At 51.8% G+C, this 24,791-nt stretch overlaps 1 protein-coding gene across 7 annotated transcripts in view; it reads left to right on the top strand.

The window, feature by feature from the left end:
- The window catches only part of SIPA1L3 (signal induced proliferation associated 1 like 3), a 235,052-nt gene that overhangs the window by 131,687 nt on the left and 78,574 nt on the right, over positions 1–24,791 (top strand). For all 7 annotated transcript variants that reach the window (XM_072779651.1, XM_072779621.1, XM_072779648.1 and 4 more), the window contains 5 exons: positions 4,651–6,450; positions 10,640–10,770; positions 19,062–19,250; positions 20,080–20,254; positions 23,491–23,594. In XM_072779651.1, the coding sequence (XP_072635752.1) occupies positions 4,959–6,450; positions 10,640–10,770; positions 19,062–19,250; positions 20,080–20,254; positions 23,491–23,594 (2,091 nt within the window). In that variant the 5' untranslated portion in view covers positions 4,651–4,958. The remainder of the gene's footprint in view (positions 1–4,650; positions 6,451–10,639; positions 10,771–19,061; positions 19,251–20,079; positions 20,255–23,490; positions 23,595–24,791) is intronic.

Genomic DNA, 24,791 nt, shown 5'->3' with positions numbered 1-24,791 from the left:
GATCATTCCCAACTCTGCCACCTTGTGGCCGTCTGGCCTTGGGCACAGTACTTCATCTGTTGGTTTCCTTAAGTTAAAATGGAGATACCTCCCTCACAGAGTAGTTGTGGAGTTAAGAGAGATAACAAACGTAAAGCACTTAGAGAAGGACCAGGACTATAGAAGGATCACATTCATGGTAGCTGCTGCTATAAATGTCGTTTTGTTGTGTAACTAAAACATCTAATGGTGGGAAGAATAGTGGTGGCTTCGGGTCCACGATGACTCAGATTAAAGTGATGACAACAGCCCCCAAATGCCCCGCATTTCAGCCCCCCTCACAATGGCTCTTCCCTCATGGTCTCAAGATGGCTGCAGTGATTCCATCCCTCATATCCTCCCAGACTCCAGGTAAGAAGAAAAAGCACAGCCTTCAGCCCCAGGACTCTTGGCAACAATGTCACTGGGTGTCACTGGTCCTAATCAGGTTACATAGTTTGTTTCGGAGCTCAGGAAGGAGCTCCTCCTCTAGCCCACTGGGTGGGAGTCAGAGAAGACAGATTCCCAAAGGGAAATCTAGGCTGTTTCTGGAAAAAGGAGTCATAGAAGACAGGAAGCAAACCCCGAGTGTCTACCACCTGAAGGCTCGTGTTTTTCCCTCTGCTCTGGGAGGTTCTGGGAGACATCGTGGCTTCTTCACGGAAGAACAAGGCCCTTCAGAGCCAGAACATTGCAGCTGTGGTGCTCACCTACATGTTTGCTGTTCCAGCCTCCCAGGCCTGGGGGGCCTGAAAAGGGAGCACCCCTCAGCTCAGACTTCCTCATCTTCTTCACAAGTGACAGTCTGGGAGCATTTATACAGATACGCTATTGGGTGCCTGGTCCTCTAACAGACTGACAATTTTTTTAGGGAGCCAGTGTGGCCAGCCCCAGAGGTAAGTCCTCACTGGCCCAAGGGCAACCCGGATAATCCCAGATTCTTGGCTTTCCCAGCTTTCCTTGCACCTGGAACTGCCATATGTGACCACATTCTGGCCAATTAGGCATAAAAGAAAGTCTGGTGAGGTAGGGGGAATGTTCTGGCAAACACGGTCCTTCCTGATTAGGGTCAGATGGGTAAGAAGTAAGAATAGTCTTATGTCATCCCTTTCTTTCCCCCTGCCCATGGTTCAGTGAGAAGCATGGCTGTGGCTGCCAGCTTGCTATTCTGAGGCCAAAAGCCAAAGATGTAAGCCAGCAGCTCACTCAGGGAAGCAGAGGATGATGGGGTGGGAGGAGAGACAGTCCCTGACGTCATTCCAGAGTGGAGTCACCATGTCTGGCCTCCTTGTTACATAGGATAATGAAATGTTGTCATTGCCCGAGCCACCAGTGGACAGGATTTTGTTACTTGCAGCCACATGCATCCCACCTGACTCTCCCACTGCCACTTGCCCCTCGCTTTGCTGCCGTCTCCCAGTTTTTCCCATTCACCATCCCCGCTGCCTTCCTTACACACGGCACTATGTATTAGTCGGGGTCCTCCAGGGCCAGTGGCAGAAGCCACGCTGGACAGTCTTGGGCAGAAGCCCCATTTATCAGGGGCTTACAGATCACCAGGAGGCCAGAGGAGCAGTCTAGAGAAGAGGCAGGAGCCAAGGAATACTGGAGACAGAACTTGTGCAGAGAGATCCAGCAGAGAACACTCAGCCGCAGAGCCCACCCCTAGCTGTGTTTCTGTAATTGGGGGAAGGAGAAGATTCATGAAGGAAGGAACCCTGCTAATAGTAGTGGCCATGAGGGGGCGCCTGGGTGGCTCAGTGGTTGAGCATCTGCCTTCAGGTCAGGCCGTGATCCCGTGATCCTGGGGTCCTGGGATCCAGTCCTGCATCAGGCTCCCCTCAGGGAGTCTGCTTCTCCCTCTGCCTGTGTCTCTGCCTCTCTGTCATGAATAAATAAATAAAATCTTAAAAAAAAAAAAAGTAGTGGCCATGAGATAGGTGGTACTGTCCCCATTTTACAGACTGAAACTGAGTCACAGTTTTCGTAACCAGTCCATGGCATACCAGGATCAGAACCCAGGCATTCTGGCCCTCATAGTGGGCAGTTTCCCATCAGGAAGATGGGAGAGCTCTTCGGTGGGGGGAGCTCCACAGCAGGCAGCTGGAAAGGGACCAGTGTGCACCAGTCCCTGAATCCCACAGAGACTGAGTATCAGTCAGCCTCTGAGCATCACAGGGAGACTTGGCTACACCTGCTCCAGGAAGGGATCTATGGAAAGACCCCAGGACCTCAGAAACATCTGTGTGTTTTCACAGAAGGGAACAAAACAGATTGGGGGTTTCTGACTGAGCTGGAAACAAAATGCCGTGAGCAGAGCCCATCTGTCAGGAGGTGCTTGCATAAGCAAGTCAGGGTCGCATCTGGGCCACTGGTTTTCCCAGCCAGCCCAAACGTGGCCTCAAAGGGCTAATCCTCTGTGCTCTATCAAGCTGACCCAAAGGTGAGAGTGGGCTGCCAAGCACAAGAAGTGCCCCTGGCCAATCCGGACATCCCAGTTTGGCCTGGGATCCAGGGCCCAGTAACCTATAGGGCAAGCCTCAGGCACTCGTCTCGGGCAAAGCTGCTGCACTGACCGATCACCAGAGGTCACAACCCGGCATCCCCTGCCCAGATTTGGCCCGAATACTTGTTTCGTTCACCCTTCTTTGGTTTTTGTTGGTAATGGTCTTAAGTATGTATTTATTGACTAGAAGTACGTACAAGTAATTCAAAAGGTATAGCCAGTGGTGTACAATGAAAGCTAAGGTTCCTTCCTTCCCCTACTTTCAAGACAAAAGTTAGATCCTAGTATCTCACATTCTTATGGGGTAGAGATCAGGAATAAATAAGAGAAATAAGTGAGTATATTCTTAAGTACTAAAGAGCAAAGTGAAGCAGAAGGGGCTGGGAATGGGGGTAAAGAGACCTAGTTCCCCTTCAGAGGCAACCACCGTTAGCAGTTTCTTGAAAATCCTTGTAGAGATCTTCTCTGCTTGGTAGTCGGTTGTTGTTGCTGCTGTTATTTTTGTTTTTCAAACTGGGAGAAATTGCATCCAATTCAAGATTCCTGGTTTCAGTTCACAAATCCAATGATGCGGCATCCACATTCCTGAAAACCTGGGTCACTGGAGCTGAGGCCCACCTGCCTCTGTAGAAATGTCTCTGCTGTGCTGCTCACCCAGCCTCACCTGGCCTTGCTCCTGTCTCCCTTAACCAACCTGACCCTGGGGGCTTTCCATTTCCCTTCCCTGCGTGCCTCCCTGCAACAGCTTCAGGAATGCTCCCTTGGGAGTAGGAAGAGGAGTATACTCCCGCTCCACACTACCCCCCACCACCACCCCTTTCTGATTCTCACTTTCTCAGATGTTACAAGCTTGCCTCACTGTTTTGCTCCATGAATCTGCTTCATGCTGCCCCCTGGTTCTTTCTCTGCTAGCTTGCTCCATACTTAGGGGCACAAGTTAGGAAATATCCCCTACACACACACATGGCCTTCCCTTTCCTCAGGGAAACACCATTAGTCACTGGTGGGCTTCTCTTTGTAGGGAAGGCTTCATTGAAGAGTTGACATCATGCAAGGGAGCCAGCCTGGTGAAGAACCAAGGAAGGCTATGCAGAGCTCCTGGGTGGGGTTTGGTCTATCAGCAGAACAGAAAAGAGGGCCAGTGCAATGGGATCTTAGGGATGGGGAGAGGCATCAGGAGGACTGGCAAGGGTCAGAGGCCGTGGGGCTTGTGGGCCAGCAGAGGATTTGGACTGGATTCTAATGCAGTAAGGAGCCACTGGGCTCCCCTCAGCAAAGAAGTGCAGGAGCTGATTTTCTGGCTCATGGTATCTATTAATCATGTAGGGTTCCAGAGACCTCCCCTCCCCCAAATCTTCCAGTGTTCATGGTGACTTATCTATCATTTTTACTTCCTTTCTGGTGGGGTGGCTGGTCAGGAAGACTGCAGGACAGATAGACAACAGGCCAGCTTCTACCTGCAGAACCCACGGAGGGCGGAGGAACATGTTTCATGACACCACAAGGGAAAAGTCAGCCAGATTCTGAAAGTGGGAAACTCCATGGGACAGTGACCTCATTCCTTCTGCAGATGAATAGTGTCAAAATAAAGGGAGACATCATGGAATAGAAGAGACTTAAGAAATATATCTGCCAGAATAGAGTAGGGATCTTGTTTGGATCCTGATTTGAATAAACCAACCCTAAAATACACCTTTGAGACAAGGGGATAAATGCAATGCAGATATATGGAGGTATTACATGACATTAAAGAATTCTTGTTAATCTAGATGGGTGTGATAAAGGTAGTGAGGTTAATTTTTTAAAGGCCTTAACTGCTAGATATACAAGCTTAAGTTTTTACAAGTGAAATGAGCTGATACTTGGGATATACTCTAAAATATTCTGTCAAATTAAAAAAAAAAAAACAACGTAGGGTATGAGTGGATAGATGAAACAGGAATGGGGAATGGTTAACTGTTGTTGAAGCTGGTTGGGTACTCATGGTCCTCTTCTCTGCTTTGAGTATGTTTGAAATTTTCCATAATCAACAAGTTTTTTTAAAATGAGTATAAAGCGGTCACACAGAAGTCTTTCTCTGGGAACGGTAACATCACCTCTCACCTTTGCCTTCTCTCCTTTTTCAGCATGGCAGGGAGGACAGCCCTGCAGCCTGCCGGCCCTCACCCACATCGGCTGCTAGCTCTGTCCTGCTGAGCCACTCCGTCTGGAGACCCCAGGACAGCACCTGCCTCCTGAGGTTGTCCTGGCACAGTCGTCCACAGCGATGGTGGAGAACTGGACTCCACAGACTCACAACCTTCCCGTCAGGCTTCAGGGGCCAGCATCCTTCATCCTGGGACTGGCGGCCCTGAACAATGGCTGAGGGCCAGGGGACCCCATAAAATCACACCACAGCTCACGGGGGCCAGTAGCGTTCCAGTGCCCGTGGACTATGACCACCTATCGGCCCATTCCCAATGATGGTGTGGACCTGGCAGCCAGTTGTGGGGCCAGGGGGGCCGACGTCCTCCCCGGGCCCCACGCAGGGGACTATGCTCCCATGGGATTCTGGGTTCAGAACGGCGGGGTGCCCCAGCCCATGGGGGAGAGCCCCGTCGGCGCCACCACCCGCCCCAGCCCCACCACCCCCGCAGTGCCCAAGATGGGTGTGCGCGCGCGAGTGGCCGACTGGCCGCCCAAGCGGGAGGCCCTGCGGGAGCAGAACAACCCCAGCCCCTCCCAGGACGCCGACGGCGCCAAGGCCACGAAGGTGGCCCATCCCATGAGGAGCGTACAGAACGGACAGCCCCCGGCCAGCGCCCCGGCTTCCTCGGGGCCCAAAGCCTTCCACCGACTCTCCAGGAGAAGGTCCAAAGACGTGGAATTCCAGGACGGGTGGCCGCGGTCCCCCGGCAGGGCCTTCCTGCCCCTGCGGCACCGCAGCAGCAGCGAGATCACCCTGAGCGAGTGTGACGCGGAGGACGCGGGGGAGCCTCGGGGGCCGCGGCACACGGGGGCCCTGCCCCTGTTCCGGGAGTACGGGAGCACGTCCTCCATCGACGTGCAGGCCGTGCCGGAGCAGAGCTTCTTCGACATTCTCAACGAGTTCCGCAGCGAGCAGCCCGAGGCCGCGGGCCCGCAGAGCCTCCGCGAGCTGCTGCAGGCCGAGCCCGGGCCCCACGCGCCGGGGGGCAGCGGCGGGGCCAGGGGGGACCCCCGCAACGGGCAGCCGGCCAAGGAGAAGGAGAAGGCCCGGAAGAAGGCGGCGCGCGGCCTGGGCGGCGACGCCGCGGACTCCTCCATCTTCCGGAAGCTGCGCAGCGCGAAGGCGGACGGCGAGGCGGGCCGGGCCCCGGGGGAGGCGGAGGAGGGCCGCAGCCCGCCCGAGGCCGGCCGCCCGTGGGTCTGCCAGAAGAGCTTCGCGCACTTCGACGTGCAGAGCATGCTGTTCGACCTCAACGAGGCGGCGGCCAACAGGGTGGCCACGGCGCAGCGGCGCAACACCACCACGGGCGCCTCGGCCGCCTCCGCCACGGCGGCGCTGTCGGCGGCGCGGGCCCACGGCCTGGGCGGCCTGGACGCCGCCTTCCCCAGCACGGAGGACCTGAACTGCAAGGAGAACCTGGAGCAGGACCTGGGCGACGACAACAGCAACGAGCTGCTGCTCAGCTGCCCGCACTTCCGCAACGAGATCGGCGGCGAGTGCGAGCGCAACGTGAGCTTCTCGCGGGCGGCCGTGGGCTCCCCGGGCGGCGGCGGCGGCGGCGGCGGCGGCGAGGGTCGCCCGTCAGAGCCCGCGCTCAGCGCGCACCGCACCAACGCCAGCATCTCGGTGCTGGAGGTGCCCAAGGAGCAGCAGAGGACGCAGAGCCGCCCGCGGCAGTACAGCATCGAGCACGTGGACCTGGGCGCCCGCTACTACCAGGACCACTTCGTGGGCAGAGGTGACGTGGCGCGCCGGCCGCAGCGTGGCCCCGGGGCACAGGGAGGGGAGTGCGGGTGCAGCGAGCGGAGCCGCGGGGGGTGGGGGGGGTGGGGGGGGGCTAGCTTGGTGCCTGACGCAGGACTGAGCTCGCCAAGGCCTGGAGCCGCCAGGAGACCATAGAGCGTGTTTAGTTAGCGACTGTGTGCTGCGTTCAGCCGTGTGCCAGGCACTTCGTAGGACCTGGGGATACAGACCAGCGTAAAACTAAGATCTTGTCTTCCGAGCACTTAAAGGGGGGCGGGGGTGTAAGACAAAACTAGATTAAGGTGTAAATTATATAAGGTGTCATAGGGTGGCAAGGGCTATGGAGAAAAGTAGAGCAGAGGAGAGGGAAATAGTGTCCCGTCAGAGGCTGCATGTGCGGTAGGGAAAGCACTGGGAGGGCCTCCGAGGTAGATGCCATCTCATTACTGGGCTGGAGGGAGCTGTGTGGAGACCCGGCACAGTGTTTTTGGTGCAGGGAAGAGCGAGTGCAGTAGTTCTAAAACACTAAAGGAGGAGTAAGGAGGCCACTGTTGCTGGAACGGAGTGACTGAGGGGATTTGGACAGAGCCAAGGCAGAGAGGTGACAGGGGCAGATTGGGACTTCGTGGGCCACGGTGAGGACTCTCACCTGTACCCCAAGTGAAATGGAGCCACAAGAGAACTCTGAGCAGTCGAGGGCCCTCATCTGACTTGGATGTTCATACCTCCCTCTGGGGCACAGATGTGGAGGATCTGGAAAGTGGGGAAACCAAGGAGGAGGGTGCAGCCCTGGTCCAGGCAGATGATGGACAAGGCTAGGTTGGGAACCCATGCATCAGGGAAGAAGGAAGAAGCAGGCAGGCTCCGGATCCCCTTTGGAGATAGAGCTGGTGATGTTGAGAAGGTGTTAATAGCAGGCCAATATGGCTTCCTACGTCACTAGGTTCGTTGGTGTCCATGGGGCAATCACAGGAGGCCATATAGCATAGTGCAGACCCCACAAGGACAGGCAGGGACTGAGCAAAGGGCAGTTCCTGCTCAGCTCCACCTCACTGTCATCAGGCAGAAAATGCAGGCTATGCAGTGTTGCCAGCCTTTCTGGTTGGTTTTTTTTTTTTTTTTTTTTTTTTTTCCCCTCAAGATTCTCCTGAAGGGCATCCCCGGTGGCGCAGCGGTTTAGCGCCACCTGCAGTCCGGGGCGTGATCCTGGGGACCCAGGATCAAGTCCCACATCGGGCTCCCCGCATGGAGCCTGCTTCTCCCTCTGCCTGTGTCTCTGCCTCTGTCTCTCTCTGTGTGTCTCTATGAATAAATAAAATCTTTAAAAAAAAAAAAAAGATTCACCTAAACTTAAGTTTTGTGGGCTTTTTTTTTAATTTTTAAAAAGATTTTATTTATTCATGGGAGACACACAGAGAGAGAAAGAGAGGCAGAGACAATGGCAGAGGGAGAAGTAAGCTCCATGCAGGGAGCCCGATGCGGGACTCAGTCCTGGTACTCCAGGATCATGCCGAGCCGGAAGCAGCTGCTTAACCGCTGAGCCACCCAAGGATCCTTGTTTTTTGTTTTGTTTTTTGTTTTTGTTTTTTCAATTTTTTTTAAAAATGTGATTTATCCTAATATTTAATTCTGGCAGCTGTATTGATTTAAAAATGCTTATAACTGCCAGTGACAGGCTTGAAGGACACAAAAGTTTATTTCTCTGATAAAAAAAAGTCTGGAGATCAACAGCCCCGAGCTGGTATAGTTATTCCTCAGCATCAGTGGTATGCCAGCCTTAGTGCATGGCCTCCAGCGCCCCCCCACCAGAGTAATCTCCTGGTCCAAGATAGCTGCTGCAGCTCCTGCTGTCGCATCCATGATTCCAGGCAAAGAAAAAGAGGACAAGGAAAGAGCAAAAACGTAGATCTCCTGTAAAGTCAGTCCCCTTTAAAGAGCTTCTCATAAGCCCTATCCAACCACAGCTGCTTACTGACCACCCCTATCTACAAGGCAGGCTGGGAACTAAAGATTTTTAGCTAGACAAATCGCCTCTCTTTTCCTTCCCTAAAAGTAGAGTGTTTTTCTTGAAAAGGAGGAAGGGAAAAATACAATGGGTAGGCAGGTACTCCACAGCAACTAGTTAAAAAAACTTTTTTAAACCAGTGTCTTAGTCAAACCTAACAAAATGTCACCCAAGTCATTCTATGGGGCTCAGAGCGAATGCAGTCTCTGGAGCTCCAGCCTTGCAAGTCAGACAGCCTGGGTTTTGGGGCCATCTGTTTTATATCTTACTGGCTATGTGACACGTTTCAGTTGTTGGATTCTGTATCTTCATGTGAGGAATGGGGATGATTGTGGCAGCATCACATACCCCCAAAACAGAAAAACACAGAAATTGGAAATAAAAGAATGAGGGGGAAAAGTTCCAGACAGTTGTTAACCCGGAGAAAAGAAACTGGAATAGTCGTGAGCCTTTGTGCACCTGGCACCCTGGGTTCAGGTATATATAAATTAAAAACTGACAAGGCAACAGTTAGAAGAGTGAACAAATCCACAGGCAGCAGGAGACACTGACAGAGGCTCTGAAATTGACAGACCTAGTAGTCAAAAAATAAGGCTGTCGAGGATTTGAATAACCCAATCAAAACCTGGTTCTGCGTTTTTTGTTGTTGTTGTTGTTGTTGTTATAAAATTTGTACCTAACCCAATAGAGAACAAACACATCTTTTTGACTCACACATGGAAACACCACCATGAAAGACTGTGGTGAGGGAAAAAAAAAAAAAAAAAAAAGACTGTGGTGAGGATCATCTAAGACTGTACGTTAAAACACCTAGTTCTTCATCAGGAAGGTAGTAAGTACTCATCATGGAGCTTAAAAAAAGCCATTTTCTTTCAAAAGTGGATTTCTTTGGAGCCATGGAAGCTTATAAATAAATTACTCATTGGTCATTGTTTATTGAGTGTCTGCAGTGTTGGCAAGGCTGCAAGGTGCTGGGTCTGCATTGGTGCAAAACAAGACAACCCCTACAGCTGTTTCAGAAATGCACTAATAGCTGAAGAGCAGATCATCCTTCTGTTCTCTGACCAACTGCTGGGGAGATGGTTTAACCCAGTGCAGGTGCTGGTCTGACTGGTGGTGGTCATGAACATACCTGATTGGGCCTTAGATAAGTCTTTGACTCACTGAGAACAGGAGAACAGGAACCATCAGTTAAATATTCAGAGCACTGGGACGGGAAGAATTCCTGGCCATGATTAGATGTTGACCTCGTGGACTTGGGTTAAGACACACTGCTGTTGGGTATCCACCACAAGCAGGAAATATTTGGGTTATACATCAGGGAAAACTGTTTGGCTGGAAGGATTAGCAAACAGCAGCATGTTTAGAGAAGAGGGGGAGACAGCTGTGATTTAGAGAAGAGAACAGGAGGCTTGCTCTGTGATTCAAAGGTTCTATCCCCCCCCCATAAGGATAGAGTAGTTTAAGTGTCCGAGGTGTATAGAAACGTGGCTAGATAAAGGTGATACTCAGAGGCTTGAATCATGGGCCCTTTTCCCTGACAAACATCATGCCCTGGGATGATGATAACATGTCTTTTGTGCTTACTGTGTACTGGGCTCTGCACTAAGTACTTCACGCTTACTGACCTATTTAATCCTCACAACAGCGCCGGAAGGTGGGTCTGTCCTTACTGATCCCGTTTTACTGATGAGAGTGCTGTGGAGCACCTTGGCCTGCACCGTCCATCTAACCTAGTGGTGCAGCCCTGAAAGTGACTCTCTAGAATAGAATCTTAGCCACTTCTTAGGGCTAATCGGCAGCTAAGCTAATGGTGAACATTTGCAAATCTGGGATAATCATAATGAGGCGGGGTGTTTTACATGCCAGACACTGCGCTAAGCGTTTAACATTTTGTAGCTGCATTTCACCCTCCCATCAAGTCAGTGACTTACGGGTAGCGTCAGGGCCCCCCACTTCTCAGATGAGGGAACGGAGGCTCAGAAAAGTTCTGTTACTTGACAGGGGTGGCACAGGTCAGGTGTTGGGATCCGTCTCTCTTTCAAGCGTGGCCATGACCAGGCAGGAGGTTTGTGTGAGCAGGATCCCATGGGTCACACAGGAACCTGCCCCGGGTGTGGCACATCACCCCTCCTTCCCAAAGAGCTTACTCTGAACTCAGTCTGCTCTTCCCTCTCAGAACATGCCAATTACTTTGGTGTGGATGAGAAGCTGGGACCAGTGGCTGTGAGCATCAAACGGGAGAAGTTGGAGGACCACAAGGATCATGGGCCTCAGTACCAGTACAGGATCATCTTCCGGACCCGTGAGGTAGGTCTTGTCACTGTTGTTAATTTACATCAATTACAGCTGCTCACCTCTGTGGGCTCTTAGTCTGTGCCATGTTCTGTGGGCAAGTGCTTCCCCAGCTACATGTCTCGTAATCCTCCCAATAACCTCCTGAGGGCAGTCTTGGCAGTCCCTCCATTTTACAGAAGAGAAAACTAAGTCTCAGAGAAATTAAATGACTTAATTGGGGTCAGTGAATAAGGGGCCAGGCCAGGATTGGAATCTTGGAGAGCCCAAGATTCTTACATGTGCAGGAGAGTCACTCTGGTTAGCATAAGAAATAAAAGGGAGAGCTATAAGGGATTCTTTCAGGATCATGAGATGTCCTGCAGAATGGAAAGAGTTAAGGCAGCAAGCCTCCGGCAGGGCGGAATTGGGGAATCTCAGCCACAGAGGGTGCCTCTGTCAATGCTGTTCAGCTCAAAACGCTCCCAGTGCTTTCAAGTCTGAGTAGAGAAACCCGTTGTCCTGGTTTGGTCATAGGTCTTTGCCTAGATTAAATATCAGCTGTGGTTAGGGAACAAGACCTGCTGGGGGCACCCTGCTCAATTAGGACTCTGAATTGTAATTGACAGAAAACTAGTTCTAACTGGTTGAAGCCAGAAATAGAATTCATTGGTTCACATCATTGCAAATCCAGGGTAGGTCTAGCTTCAGGCATAGCTGGATCCAGGCACCTAGATGATGTCAACAGAATTCTGCCCCCTGACCGCTCTGCTCCTCTAAGCTCTGCTTCTTGTTTTGCATTGTGAATGTCATTCTCTTCTCTTCTGCCACAACAAGCTGTCTCCATGTCATAGGAAACTGGAGACTGGCGGCGGTTCAGCTCTTCTACATCTTTAGATGTTCTCCTCCACAGGGAAGAGACACTTGCTGCCAAATCTGTGGGGGAGGACTCTGATTGGCTCTGCTTGGATCATATGTGCTCCACTGGCTCCAGGGGCAGGACAGGACACTGTGATTGACAGTTCCATCAAAGCCACATAGAAGAGGCAGCCAGGGAGTTCTGCAAAAAGAGGGAAGCAAGGCCAGAAAAAAAGAGTAGAGATTTCCAAAAGACCCAAGTAACAATGACCTTTACAAGAAAGGGGTGGTAGTCAGCTGGGCAGGCCCCCCACAGTGGGTCTCCCTGAGCTCTGCATTGCCCCATCCCCCTTGTTCCTGGCTTTTGCCCAGACATGGGAACCCAGCAGGCTGCCACCACCGCCACCACCGGGGACTTTGGGTGTGGGGCCAGCCGAGCCTGGACGTCATCCAGACTGGCAGATGCTGTACCAGGGGCTCCAGCCCCATCCCCTCATGAAGACCCTGTCACTGAGGAGGAATGGGATGACACAGAGGCTTTGTGGCAGCTCAGAGGAGACACAGCCCCAAAACCCCATGTCCCAGACCACAGGTGGTCACTAGCCCCTCTCGTCTTCCAGCCGCCTCCTCCCTCTCCTCACCTTTATGGGCAGATGAGCACCAGGGCAGAATGTGAGGGGACAGCTCACAGTGCATCAGATTGTACCGTGACATCCGAGGAGCTGCTGGGTGAAATGACAACAATCAAACACTAATAAATAATATTTGTTATAATTGCTGTTCTGTTGCAGAGCTCCTTACCACCAGGTCACATGTTCGCTTCACCCTCTATGTATATTCATGCACTTAGATGTCATGACAGTTACACGATGGAGACACTGTTATCCTCACTTCCAGATGACGAAACAGGCTCCAAGAGGTTAAGGGACGTGTCCAGAGCACCCTCCAGTAGGCTGCAGGGCCAAGAGTCTGCCTGTTCTCTAGCCACTGCTCCACGGCCCCTGGGATTCCACTAACTCAGCTCAGACTGCACGGCAGACCCAAGCTCACCTCAGTGTCAGCGCTTTTGTGTTGTTGTTTTCTTTTTTTAAGATTTACTTTATTTATTCATAAGAGACACAGAGAGGCAGAGACACAGGCAGAGGGAGAAGCAGGCTCCCTGCAGGGAGCCCGATGGGGGACTGGATCCCGGGACTCCAGGATCACGACCTGAGCTGAAGGCTGATGCTCAACCACTGAGCCACCCAGGTGCCCCTGTTGTTGTTTTTTCATTAATAAAAGTAGACTATGTAGAAGGAATTTTTAAAATACCAGCCTGCGTTGCACATACTGGGAGTCCTGAGGCTTAGGCGAAGTGATGCTGGCTTAGGGTGGAGTATTTCTGTCATGATTCCTATTCAATAAGTGTGAAACAAGCTTAATGCTGCTCCTGTCTTGTGCCTGCTCCCATCCACTTCCCAGCCCCCACACCCACAAAACCAGCCTCCAGTCCTCCCCAGGATGGGCAGGAGGCTCCTGATGCTCAGGGACACAGGTCTGGGGATACACATCTGCCCCTCTCCAGAGACTCACTCAGCACCGCTGTCTGCACCTGGCACCAGGCACCTTAGGCACCACAGTGAATAAGGCAGCAAAGATGCATGTGGGACTGCACTCTGGTAGAGGAGGCCTCAGGCAACACACATGTACTTCAGTAAATCATACAGTGTAGTGAGCCTGACAAGGTAGTTAGTAAACCAGGGAAGAGCTAAGAAGCATGAAGAGTGATGGTTCAGTTTTTAGGCAGAATGATCCAGGGAGGTATCACCAGGAAGATAACATTTGAGTCATGACCTGAAGGAGATGAAAGAAGGAGCCATGTGGACACCTAGATGAGAGCATTCCAAGCAGAGGGAACAGCCAGTACAAAGGTCCTGAGGCAGGACCACATCTGGCACATTGGAGACCTGGTATGAATTCCTAGTTTGGCCACTCACTAGCTGTGAAAGTGGGCACCTGGCTTCTCCTCTCAGAGACTCAGTTTCTCCCTTGGGAATCCCTGTTTCACAGGACCGGGCCCTCTGAGGTTATACATCTAGGCGACGCGAGGCCTGGCACTTGGGAAGAGCCCAGTGAAGTTAGTTGACGGGGTCTCAGTCTGCTGTCCCTTTGTCACATTCTAGGTGGTCCTGTGAATTTGCCCGCCCCCCCCCGCCCTCGTGTGGGGTTCACAGGCACAACCGGGCCTCCTTCTGCTCCCCGCCCCCCATGCATGCAGGCCACACGCAGACTCGGCCTTGAAGGGAGGGCAGTGGCAAACAAGATTGACCTTGCCTCTTCCTCATGCCCTCCCTATCCCACGGGCAGGGTGGACAGTCAGGCGGCCCACGGTAGTAACAACAGTAGCAGTACTAATCGCCAACACTCTCAGCACGTGTTCTTGCCAGATACTGTCCTAAGTGTTCTATATGCCTGGAGCCTTCAGATCCTCTCCATATCTCATGATGTGGGTCCCGTTGTTCCCACTGTGCAGATGAGGGTGGGAGGTTGAGGCTTCCTGGGAGATAATCATTTGCCAGGGTCCCCAGTGGCAGAGCCAGGATATGGACCCAAGCTACCTGGAGCCCGAGCCCATGCTCTTTACTCAGCACCCTACCTATTGGGTCCAGTTTGGGTTCTGGCTCTGGGAACAGATAGCCCTGGGTTCGGTCCAGCTCTGCCACTCCCTGGCTGTGACTTTGGACAGATGGCTTTACCTCTGGGCTCCTCAGTTTCTTCATCTGTAAATAGGCTTTGTGCTGGTTGCTCCTTGTCTCCCGGAGCAGCAGGAAGGTTCTCCTGGATGGCACATGTGAGGTAGCCCGAGGCTGCAGGGCAGTGAGTTCATGGTCAGAGTCTGTCCTTTCCACGTGCACATATATCAGGCTCCCGTCAGCTAGGGTGTGGGGTCCAGAGTGAGGGGCTCAGGCTGTTTTCCAAGCCAGCAGGCTGGCCTGCCCCAGATGGCCACCCCCAGCCGCCAAGCAGACAGTCATGTGGGCCCCCATCTCCCGGCAGATGGGATGTGAGCATTGGCAGCACTGAGCTTCCCGCCAGGGCAGGAACAGGCTTGGAGCTGGGCTTTGGCACCACACCCCTGAACGTCAGCCCCACGCCACCCCCAGCCTGGACAGGACAAGCCCCGGGCCAGGGCTGCCCTGTCCTGAGCCCCTTGCTGACCTCTCTACTTCTCCCGGGACACAGGGCACCTCAGCCAGCCAGGGATGGTCTAGCCTCCTGACCCAGCAGCTTCCCCTTTGCCCAGCAAACACAAGTTTGTTTGTTTCTTTTTTCAAACACAAGTTTTTGACAGACCTTGGTTTTGTTAGGGTTAGAGGTTTGGATTTGTCTTTTCTTTTTAACTTAAAAAGTAACAGTCACTCATGAAGAATTTAAGTATGTAAGTGTGCAAAGTGAAAAGGGAGAGTCTCTCCTATTAAGTGAAAAAAGCAAAGAATAACAGCATATTGACTAGGGCCTCATTTGTGTTGAGTAGGTACATGATTGTGTGTGTTTATAGAAATAACCTCCGAAGCATATTGTTAAATGGGGAGAAAAGCCAACTGTACCTTCTTACTAAAGGTTAAATTTAAATTCTTAACTATGCATATGGCTTTGTACAAATACATTTGACACGTGTGTGTACATAATAATGGCTACCACATACTGAGCGCTCACTGTGTGCCAGATACAATGCTGAGCACTGCACGTGGATTAGCTTACTGAATCTTTACGACTCTTTGAAGTAGTTGCCATTATCCCCATTCTATACATGAGGAAACAGGCACAGAGAAATTTTTTTTTTAAGATTTTATTTATTCGGGACGCCCAGGTGGCTCATGGGACGCCCAGGTGGCTCAGCGGTTGAGCGCCTGCCTTTGGCCCAGGGCATGATCCTGTAGACTCAGGATCGAGTCCTGCATCAGGCTTCCCGCATGGGCCTGCTTCTTCCTCTGCCTCTCTCTCTCTCTCTCTCTCTCTCTCTCTCTGTGTGTCTCTCATGAAGAAATAAAATCTTAAAAAAAAAAAAAAAGATTTTATTTATTCGAGAGAGAGGCAGAGACATAGGCAAGAGGGGAGAAGCAGGCTTCCTTTGGGGAGCCCAATGCAGGACTCAATCCCCCTGCATCACCCTGAGCCAAAGGCAGACGCTTAACCGCTGAGCCACCCAGGCATCCAGGTACAGAGAAATTAAGCAACTTATCAGGGTCACACAGGGAAGGAGTAGAGTTAGGATTTGAACCCAGGCAGACTCCTCAAGGACCTGCCAGGAAACATTCCTAAAGGGTGTGCCCACTGCCCAGTAGAGAAAGGGATGCGTCTGAATCAGGAGCCAACATAGAGCAACCTGTGTCAATCGAAACCTCCCTGCATACGTGGCCTTGAGACTTCTTACAGCTCACTTGACCAGTTACCCTCAGTGAGATGACAGGTGTCATCGAGGGTAAGACCATGCAAGACCTTGGGGACTGAGCAGGGTGTATAGATTTTATTTGAAGAGAGTTGGGAAGCCACTAGCCCCTTCTGCGCAGAGGAGAGGCATGGTCTGGCTCCAGCTGCTGCGGGAAGAATGGACCGGGCAGGGGTGGCAGTGGGGCTGGAGCAGGGAGACCAGGCGGAAGGCTAGCATCATAGGCCAGGTAGGTGATGACAATGGACAGGACCAGGTGGCGGTTAGAGATGGCCAGTCGTTGCACCCTGCCAGTGCCCTACTTATTATCCTCAGCAGAGAAGGAAAAGCTGGGAGCTTTTCAAGTCGTGGCTTTTGGTCAAGTCTTCTGAGCCAGAATGTAAGCAAAGGCCACCTGTCTCTTGCGTGAGAGAATGAGAGGCAGGACCATGCTTCCCCTTGACCCCAGCAGAGGGCGCTGCGGGCCAGTGTCAGCAGGATGCAAAAACACTGATTCTGGTGGTGCATTAACTGAAACCCACAATCCCAGGGCAAAGCATCCGTCATCGTTGCTTTTCATGATCTATTTCAAGACTCTGGTTCTTAGGATAAGAGAGACTTGTTTATTAATTTCTGGGGCCAGAACTAGGAACTCCCAAACATTCCATTCCTTCCATTCATGCCTCTTGCCAGGTCCTGTGTGGCAAGAGTGGGCTGTATGGTTGGAGGCCATATCATGACATATTGTTTTTGCCACCTTCTGTGTCTGTTGACTTAGGGCAAGCATGTTTTTCCAGTTAACACTGATCCTCCATAGTCTTCAAACCGTAGCCTCAAGTGTATTCTGGGCTCTGGTAATAGTCCTCTCAGGGAGGGAAGTTTTTCCTGGTATTGCTGCAGACCTGCCCCCCACCCCCACCCCACCAAGTGTGCTCAGTGGGGCTGGAGCTCCAGGGCCTGGCTCTGCGCAAGGCATCACCCAATGGCCAGCTCACATTGTGCACAGAAGCCAAAGCTGGTGCAACGGGGACCTGAAGCAACCAGGGCTCCCAGGGCCAGCAGGGTGTAAATTGGGACCATCACTTGGAAAACTTTGGCAGTTCAGTAAAATTAAAGATGAACATGCGGGGTGACTCAGCAGTTCTTCTCCTAGGTACAAACCCAAAAGAAAATGTGTTTGTGTGTACTAAGAGGTGCTTCCATGAGTGTTGCTAACAGCCGTGTTCATAGTTGTCAAACACTGGAAGCAGTTTCTGTGCTGAGCAGTAGAAGGGATTCAATCCGTTGTGGCAAAATGTCAGCTTCTCGCAGCAGCGTGGTCGAGTCCCGTATCCAGAACATTGAGAGAAATAAGCCAGAGATAAAAGAATACAAAGTGCATTGAAGCTCAAAAATAGGCAGAAATAAATTATGGAGTTAGAAGTCAGGATAGGGTTGCCTTGGGGAGGGCAAGAGCTCGGTGGGGCTGAAAATATTCATTTTTTGATTCAGTGGCGATTACCTAGGTGTTCACTCTGTGTTAATTCCTTTAGTTATGCTTACATATGTTGTGTGCTTTTCTGTATGTAGATTATTCCTCACAATAAAGAAAAAATTTTTTAACTTTCAAAGAAAAAGGTCATGAGTTTTGGAAAAGTCAGGGCTGCATTAGAATCCTGGTTCAGTCACTTAGCTCTGGTGACCTTGGAGAAGGCACCTAACTTCTCAGAGCTTCAGTTTTCTTTCCTTTTTTTATTTTTTTATTTTTTATTTTGTGTGTTTATCTCTTCAGAGAGAGAGGGAGAGTGAGCGAGCACAGGGGGTGGGGCAGAGGGAGAGTCTCTCCAGCAGACTCCCCACTGAGTGTAGAGCCCAACGTGGGGCTCGATCCCACGACCCTGAGATCCTAACCTGAGCTGAAATCAAGAATCAGAAGGATGCTCAACCAACTAAGCCACCCAGGCACCCCAGAACTTCAGTTTTCTTATCTGTAAAATAGAGATGATAAAACCTCCCCTGAACAGACCTGTATACTTAACTAAGTAATTACTCTTGTACCTGGAAGATAGCATAGTCAACTGCACCTTCACAAATGTGACTTTGTTATAAAGTTCTGTCAGTTGGAAACTGCTTTGTCTGGAAACCTGACTAATCATAGCTAAAACAAATAGAAGGTGGTTTTAATTCTCCAAGGAGAAGTCTGGAGGTAGGCAACTGCAGAAATTGACTTCTCTGTGGTTTTCTTGTCTCTTTCCTCATGATTACAAGATGGCTGCCACAGCTCCAAGCACCTCATTCTCATACCAGTGTCCTTAACAAGAAGAAATGGGCAGGTGGAAAGGGGCTTTCCTTTAACCTAAGGGAGGCAGATGTGCGCAGAGGTCCTTCCCAAGCCTCACATTTGGCCTCACATTTCATTACCTGGACCTAGTCACGTGACCAGCTATTGGAGAAACTTGGAAAACACCATCTGGGAAAGAGGAATGAGATGGCCGTAATTGGTTTGACTCAAGGTTTTCAGTCTTGGCTACATATCAGAATCACCTGAGTGGCACTGAGAAGCTTGTGTGTGTGTGCTAGTATATTTTCATACATACGGTAATGAAGGCAGAGTGTTCGTTGAGGGCTCACCTTCTGGAAGCTGTTTTATTTGCTATTCTTCTTACTACCTGATGAAACCTGTCTCTCCACGTAAATGCCAGCTGGGCAAGTCCTGTACACACACCTAGAACAGGGCTGTGCTTCAGGGGCACTCAGTTGGTAGTTGTTGAATGGACAAAGGTCTGCTTCATTGTCTCAAAATCTCATCAGCTTAGTCCTCCCAGCACCCTCTGGGCTGTGATACCATCACTGTATTCATTCCACAAAAGAGAAACTGAGGCCCAGAAGTTTGGAGGCACTTGCTCAAGATCACACAAGGGGGAGGCAGCAAGTACAAGTCCTGGTCCAAACCCAGGGCTGGCCTTGGGGCCCGAGCTGCTGACCATCGCACAGGTTGCTCGGAGCATTGGACACCGGCATGGGCTCTGATCCCGTCCTGGGTCCTGAGAGCCTTTTCACCTTCCCTTCTCTCCTCCAACAGCTCATCACCCTGCGGGGCTCCATCCTGGAGGATGCCACACCCACTGCCACGAAGCACGGGACAGGCCGGGGCCTGCCCCTGAAGGATGCCCTGGAGTACGTCATCCCCGAGCTCAACATCCACTGCCTGCGGCTGGCTCTCAACACTCCCAAGGTGACCGAGCAGCTGCTGAAGCTCGACGAGCAAGGGGTGAGCAGGGGGCCAGCATCCGGGGCGGGTGGGGGAATGGCACCGGGACGCTAGCCTGCAACCCCATCCTGCGACCTCCTTCTGTCTTGGTCTTTTTTTCTTTTTCAGAGTAGAAACCCACCTAAGCTGGTTTAAGTGAAAGGAGGGATCTATTACCAAATTGCAAGGGTGCCAAGAGCAGGAATGTGACTGGGTCTCAGGAGAAAAATGGTCTAGGGATGAGATAGCCACTGGGTTTTGCCTGCCTCTCCCTCTCTGCACATTGGTTCCCTCTGCTTCTCTGTCCTCCCACAGTTCCCAGAGTTTCTGTGAGAACGACAGCCCCGCGCAGACCCCAGCTAGCTAACTCTCAGGCCCACACTTGGGTCAGGTGTCTGTCTAGGGTCCGGTCACCAGTGACCAGGAGAATGAGCAACAAACATGGGAATTGGGGGCCCACCCCCTAAAAACAGTGCCAACTGTACTGAGCCCCGAGCCCGTGAGAATTTGTTTTTGCAGAATCTTAGCCAGTTCCGGTCCACCTACTGTGGGCAGCCTGCCAAGACCACATTGTCTCATTCTCGAGAGAGTGGCCTGGCCCTCTGTGGAGAGCACAGAGCCGGCTGCAGGGACCCCTCGTTGCGCCTCTGTGGAACGGGAAGGAGGGAGGGGGACAACCGGGCTGTGCTCCCCCCCCCCCCCCGCACCCCTTTCCTTCCTCCCTGGCTGCAGAGTTGCAATCCTGTGTGGCCTCAGTGGCAGCTCCCAGGCGCCGCTCCTGAGAGCCCCCCTGTCCCACTCCCTCCGCCACCCCTGCAGCTCGCTTCACAGCACCCTCTTGCCCCTGCAGCTATGCCGGAAGCACAAAGTGGGCATCCTCTACTGCAAGGCCGGCCAGAGCTCAGAGGAGGAGATGTACAACAACGAGGAAGCCGGCCCTGCCTTTGAGGAGTTCCTGTCCCTGATTGGGGAGAAGGTCTGCCTGAAGGGCTTCACCAAGTACGCTGCCCAGCTGGATGTCAAGAGTAAGTGGCCACGGGGCCCTCCTCGTGGGGTGCCGGTTAGGTGGCCTGGTGGTAGCAGGCCGAGGGCAGGGATGCTGATAGTGCGACCGCTTGGGAAGACACTATGGCATATTCTAGTAAAGTCTGAAGGTGCACCTACTGTGTGAGTCAGCAGTCACACTCTGAGACACGTGCTCTGAGAGCTCATGCACGTGTGCACTAAGAGGTGTCCTGAATACTCATACCCACTGGTGCCTGCACGGTGCCCCGCGTGCATGGGCAGGGTCATGGTATTTTGTGCAGCAGGGTGCTGCGTGGCAATGACAATGACAGCTGGAGCCACAAGCATCAGCCTGGACCAGGGCCACATGCTTGATGTTGAGTGTAGAGAGCGGGCCTCACAAGAACGGGTGTTGAATGATGCCTTTTACACAACAGTTATTTTTACAGCACACTCACTGGTGTGTTGTCTGGCGGGGGCGGGGGGGGGTTGCTCTCCCACAGTAAAACTCTAAAGGGGGGCAGCCCAGGTGGCTCAGCGGTTTAGCGCCGCCTTCAGCCCAGGGCCTGATCTTGGAGACCCGAGATCGAGTCCCACATCGGGCTCCCTGTAGAGCCGCCTCCTCCCTCTCCCTGTGTCTCTCCCTCTTCCCCTCTCTCTCTCTCTCTCTCTCTGATGAATAAATAAATAAAATCTTAAAAAAAAAAAAAAACACCTCTAAAGGGAAGCAAAGCAGTGACAGAGCAGGCCATCCCCGGTAGGTTGCCCCTGGGGAGAGGCTGGGTCTAACTGGAAAACGATGCATCGTCATGGAGTATTGGTGGTGGTCTGCTTCTTAAGACAGATGCGAGGTACAACGTGATCGTCCTAGCATTTCCACATACACACGCACATATATACGTAGCGTGTGGATTAAAGTGTTCCGTGGCAGTTTGGGGGAGATGGAAGAGCGATGTTGTGACCTCCCATCACAGCGCCCTGGGGAGAAGGCTGACTGCCCACTGTCCCTGGAGGAGGACCGTTGTTGGATTAGTTGCTCAGGTGGAGTTGGAACACCCAGTGGTGGGGCCCTGGCCTGATCACTGGCTCTTCCCCTGGCCTCGCTAAGCCTGTTTCCTCATCTGGAAGAGGGAGCCCGGGTTAAGAGACAAGTTTAGAGAGATGACTGAAGTGTCCACAGGTGCCACAGGAGCATGAAGTGGCTGTCGTCTGTTGAGGGAGGCCATAGGATGAATACAATCATTGTGCCGTTGCTGGTGTAGGGATCCTGGGCCACTGGCCTTGCCTCCCTTTGCCTCAGCTTCCTCATCTGTCAGGTGAAGCTGATAGTTGGCTTATTTCAGGAGCCCAGTGTTGAACCTGACGTACTGAGCGCTCACTCTGTGCTGGACCGTGGACCTGTGCAGCCTCCTAGGGCTGCCCGCACCCACTCCACATCTGGCTCGGGGGAAGCCACAGCAGGCGTGAGCGTTAGTATCGTGGTTGTGTTGCTGATTCCTTCACCGCTGAAGGAGCAGCACACACAGGAAAAAGAACAGGAGACTAACTATCCCCCTTCTCAGACAGAGGCTGGCTCTGGCTCCTCGGGGCTCAGCATCCTGCACAAAGTGACAGCTGTAATTGTGTCCCCTTCCCAGAGTTGCTGTGAGGATCAGATGCCCGCACAGCACTACAGAGAATTAGCGGTCTAGGGAACATCAGCTGCTGCCACGTGGCTTCTGTGGCAAGTGGATTTTCCTCAGAGAACCCTGAGAGCACAGTGCTCCTGGCCAGTGTCCCAGCTACCAGACTGGGATGCCCCGGGCTCGAGGCCATCTGGAGGTCACCTGGCTCCAGGCCTGCCTCTGGCACCAGCCAGCTGTGTCTTAAGTGCTCTCACCTGTCACAGCTTCTCCCCCCTCCAATGTGAGGCCACAGGAATGGGGATTCTTCAGTCTGTTCTTCCTCTGTCTCCCCAGCATAAAGCTTGGTGGACCTGAATGCCCCAAAGGGCCAACGAATGGGCCTCCTGAGCTGAATGTGACGTCCCAGAGTTCCTTGCAGCATGGCTTATGGGTTCACTCCTGCCTTGACACAAACCTCCCAGCCTTCCTCCCTGGGCAGGAAGGAACAATCCAAAATGATAGGAGCATGACTGGGCAACCTGATCTTATGTCTGAGTACGGAAGGGCTCCTTGAGAACGTGGCATGTGGCCTGAGAGGGCTGAGGTGGAATAGAAGGCAACAAGGGCACAGGCAAAGCATTCTAGGAGAAAGGAACAGCACGCACAAAAGCCCTGAGGTCTGAGGGCTGTCATCCAGGGAATTAATGTAGAGCATGAAGTGAGGAAGGAAGGCAGGACCCACCCTGCAGGGCCTTTCAGGCTCAAGTTTAGGGATTGGATCTGTATTCTAAGAAGACTGTGAAACTTGTAAGAGCAGCACCGAGTCCTGTTAATAAAACACTGTGGAGTCAGACAGCCTGAGTCCCAATCCAGACTCCACTGTGGCCTTGGGTAAGTCATTCCCTCCCTGCTCAGTTTCCCGTCTTGGAAACACAGAGCTGATAATCAGATGGGCTCCCTGGTCATAACCCCCTCCCAGTAGAGGTAACCAGGATCCTGACTCTCGGGATTATCATTCATAGTTTTGCTACCTACATATGCATCTCTAAATAGAGTTTGTTTTGCTTGTTTTTGAACATACTGTGAATGGAATTGTACAGTATGTGCTCCTTTTGTGTCTGGCATCTTTCATTCAACGTTATATATGTGGGATTCACCCGCGTGCTGACTACGGCTCATTTTGTGGTTTTGTACTTTTCCACAGTATGAGCATACCAGCTTGTTTATTCATCTTTTTGACTGACATTTGAAGGCACTTTTTACCCATATCCCAGAGCACACGTATGCGATTTCTCTAGGTTGTGATGCTGGGAGCCAAAGTGCTGGGTCATTAGTTAAGCCGCTCTTCAGGCTCACTAGATACTACTAAGAAGTTTTCCAAAGTGGTTGTACCAATTTACACACCTAACCAGCCACATAAAAGGACTCGGCCGTTTTCATCCTCCCAACCCTCGGTACGGTCAGACTTTTAAATTTTTACCAGTGTGTTGGGTGTATAACATAAGGTTTCCCTTTTACCTAAATTTATTTAATTTTAAAGAGTGAAGTTAAGTGCAAACATCAAGCTAAAAACTTAACACAGATGGCATGTGGGATGTGGCACAAACCCAGAGGTTTGGGAAACGTGGTGCTAACTGGTGTTTCTGTTGCAGCTGACTCCACGGGCACCCACTCCCTCTACACGACATACCAGGACTACGAGATCATGTTCCATGTCTCCACCCTGCTCCCGTACACCCCCAACAACAGGCAGCAGGTGAGTGGGGCCCCACATGATTTCCAGTTGAGGCACAGCTGAACCCCAAATAATTCCCCTTCCTTGTGGCTGTTAGCTGGCTGTCTAGAGGGCATTGGCTCTCCTGCTGCCATCCCGTGCAGCAGATGGCAGTTGGGGTGCTGTGGCCTTGGAGACCCTCTGCACTACGGTCACGTCACCTGGGGGATGGAGGCTAGGTCAAGTGTCGTTTGATACCATTTTTTTTTTTCTAGCCGTTCCTTGGCCATCCCACTTGCCTCTAGCTACCCCAACTCAACAGTGTCTTGAGTCATCAGGAATCCTATGAAAAAGAAGAATGATCAGCTTACTTCGATCAGAAGTAACAGAAACACAAAGCAAACTGGCATAAGCAAAAAATGAGTTTTACTGGGTTGTGTAACTCTCAAATGCCAGGACAGGGTTGGCTTTAGGTATGGCTGGATCCAGAGGCTCAAACAATGTTAGGAACCCTTTTCATTTCTTACCCCTGCTTTTTCTTCATAGTGGCCTTATTCACAGATCTTCCCAAGTAGTGGCAAAGATGCCCCCTACCAGCCCTCTGCTCATATCCCAGCAGCAGAGCCACTCCAGGGGAGAGAGAGCTGTGCCTCCCTAGTATCCCAGAAACGTTTTGGGGCTAAATCTTGTTGGACCATTCACTTGCCAGTCCCTGGGCCCAGGGCAGGGATGGAATGGGCAGAGTGGCCAAGCCTGAAGCAAGTGCCCACATCTAGGGTGGGTGAGTGGGGTCAGCTCAACTTGAAACATCAATAGGGATGAGGGAGGTGCTTTCCCAAAGAGGATGGACATGGCTGCCAGAAGAAGGAGAAGGTACTAGTTGAGCAGGAATACCTAATACCTGCTTCATGAGGCTCCTCTCCTGAACATGCCATGCAGACTCTGCCTTGAAAACAACTTTTCCTAGTTTCTGAAGAACAGAAATCCCACAGACTTACGGTTTAGGAAATGCATATTTCTTCCATTGGTACAGATGATAGTGTAGATTTTATAGATCAAAAATGGTCAGATCTGAGTGATCTTGTGAGGTTAACCTTAATCTGATAGTGTTCTGTAAGAACATTGGTCTCAGGGTTAGTCCTGAGCTTGAGTTCTTTCTTTACCACATGCTAGCTGCTTGAACCTACCTCTCTGAACCTCAGGATCCCTCATCTGTAAAATGGGCAGAATGATGGCACC

The sequence above is a fragment of the Canis lupus genome, chromosome 1 (assembly GCF_048164855.1).
Source record: "Canis lupus baileyi chromosome 1, mCanLup2.hap1, whole genome shotgun sequence".
In the NCBI taxonomy this organism is placed as follows: Eukaryota; Metazoa; Chordata; class Mammalia; order Carnivora; family Canidae; genus Canis; species Canis lupus.
This window is presented reverse-complemented; position numbering and strand designations above follow the sequence as displayed.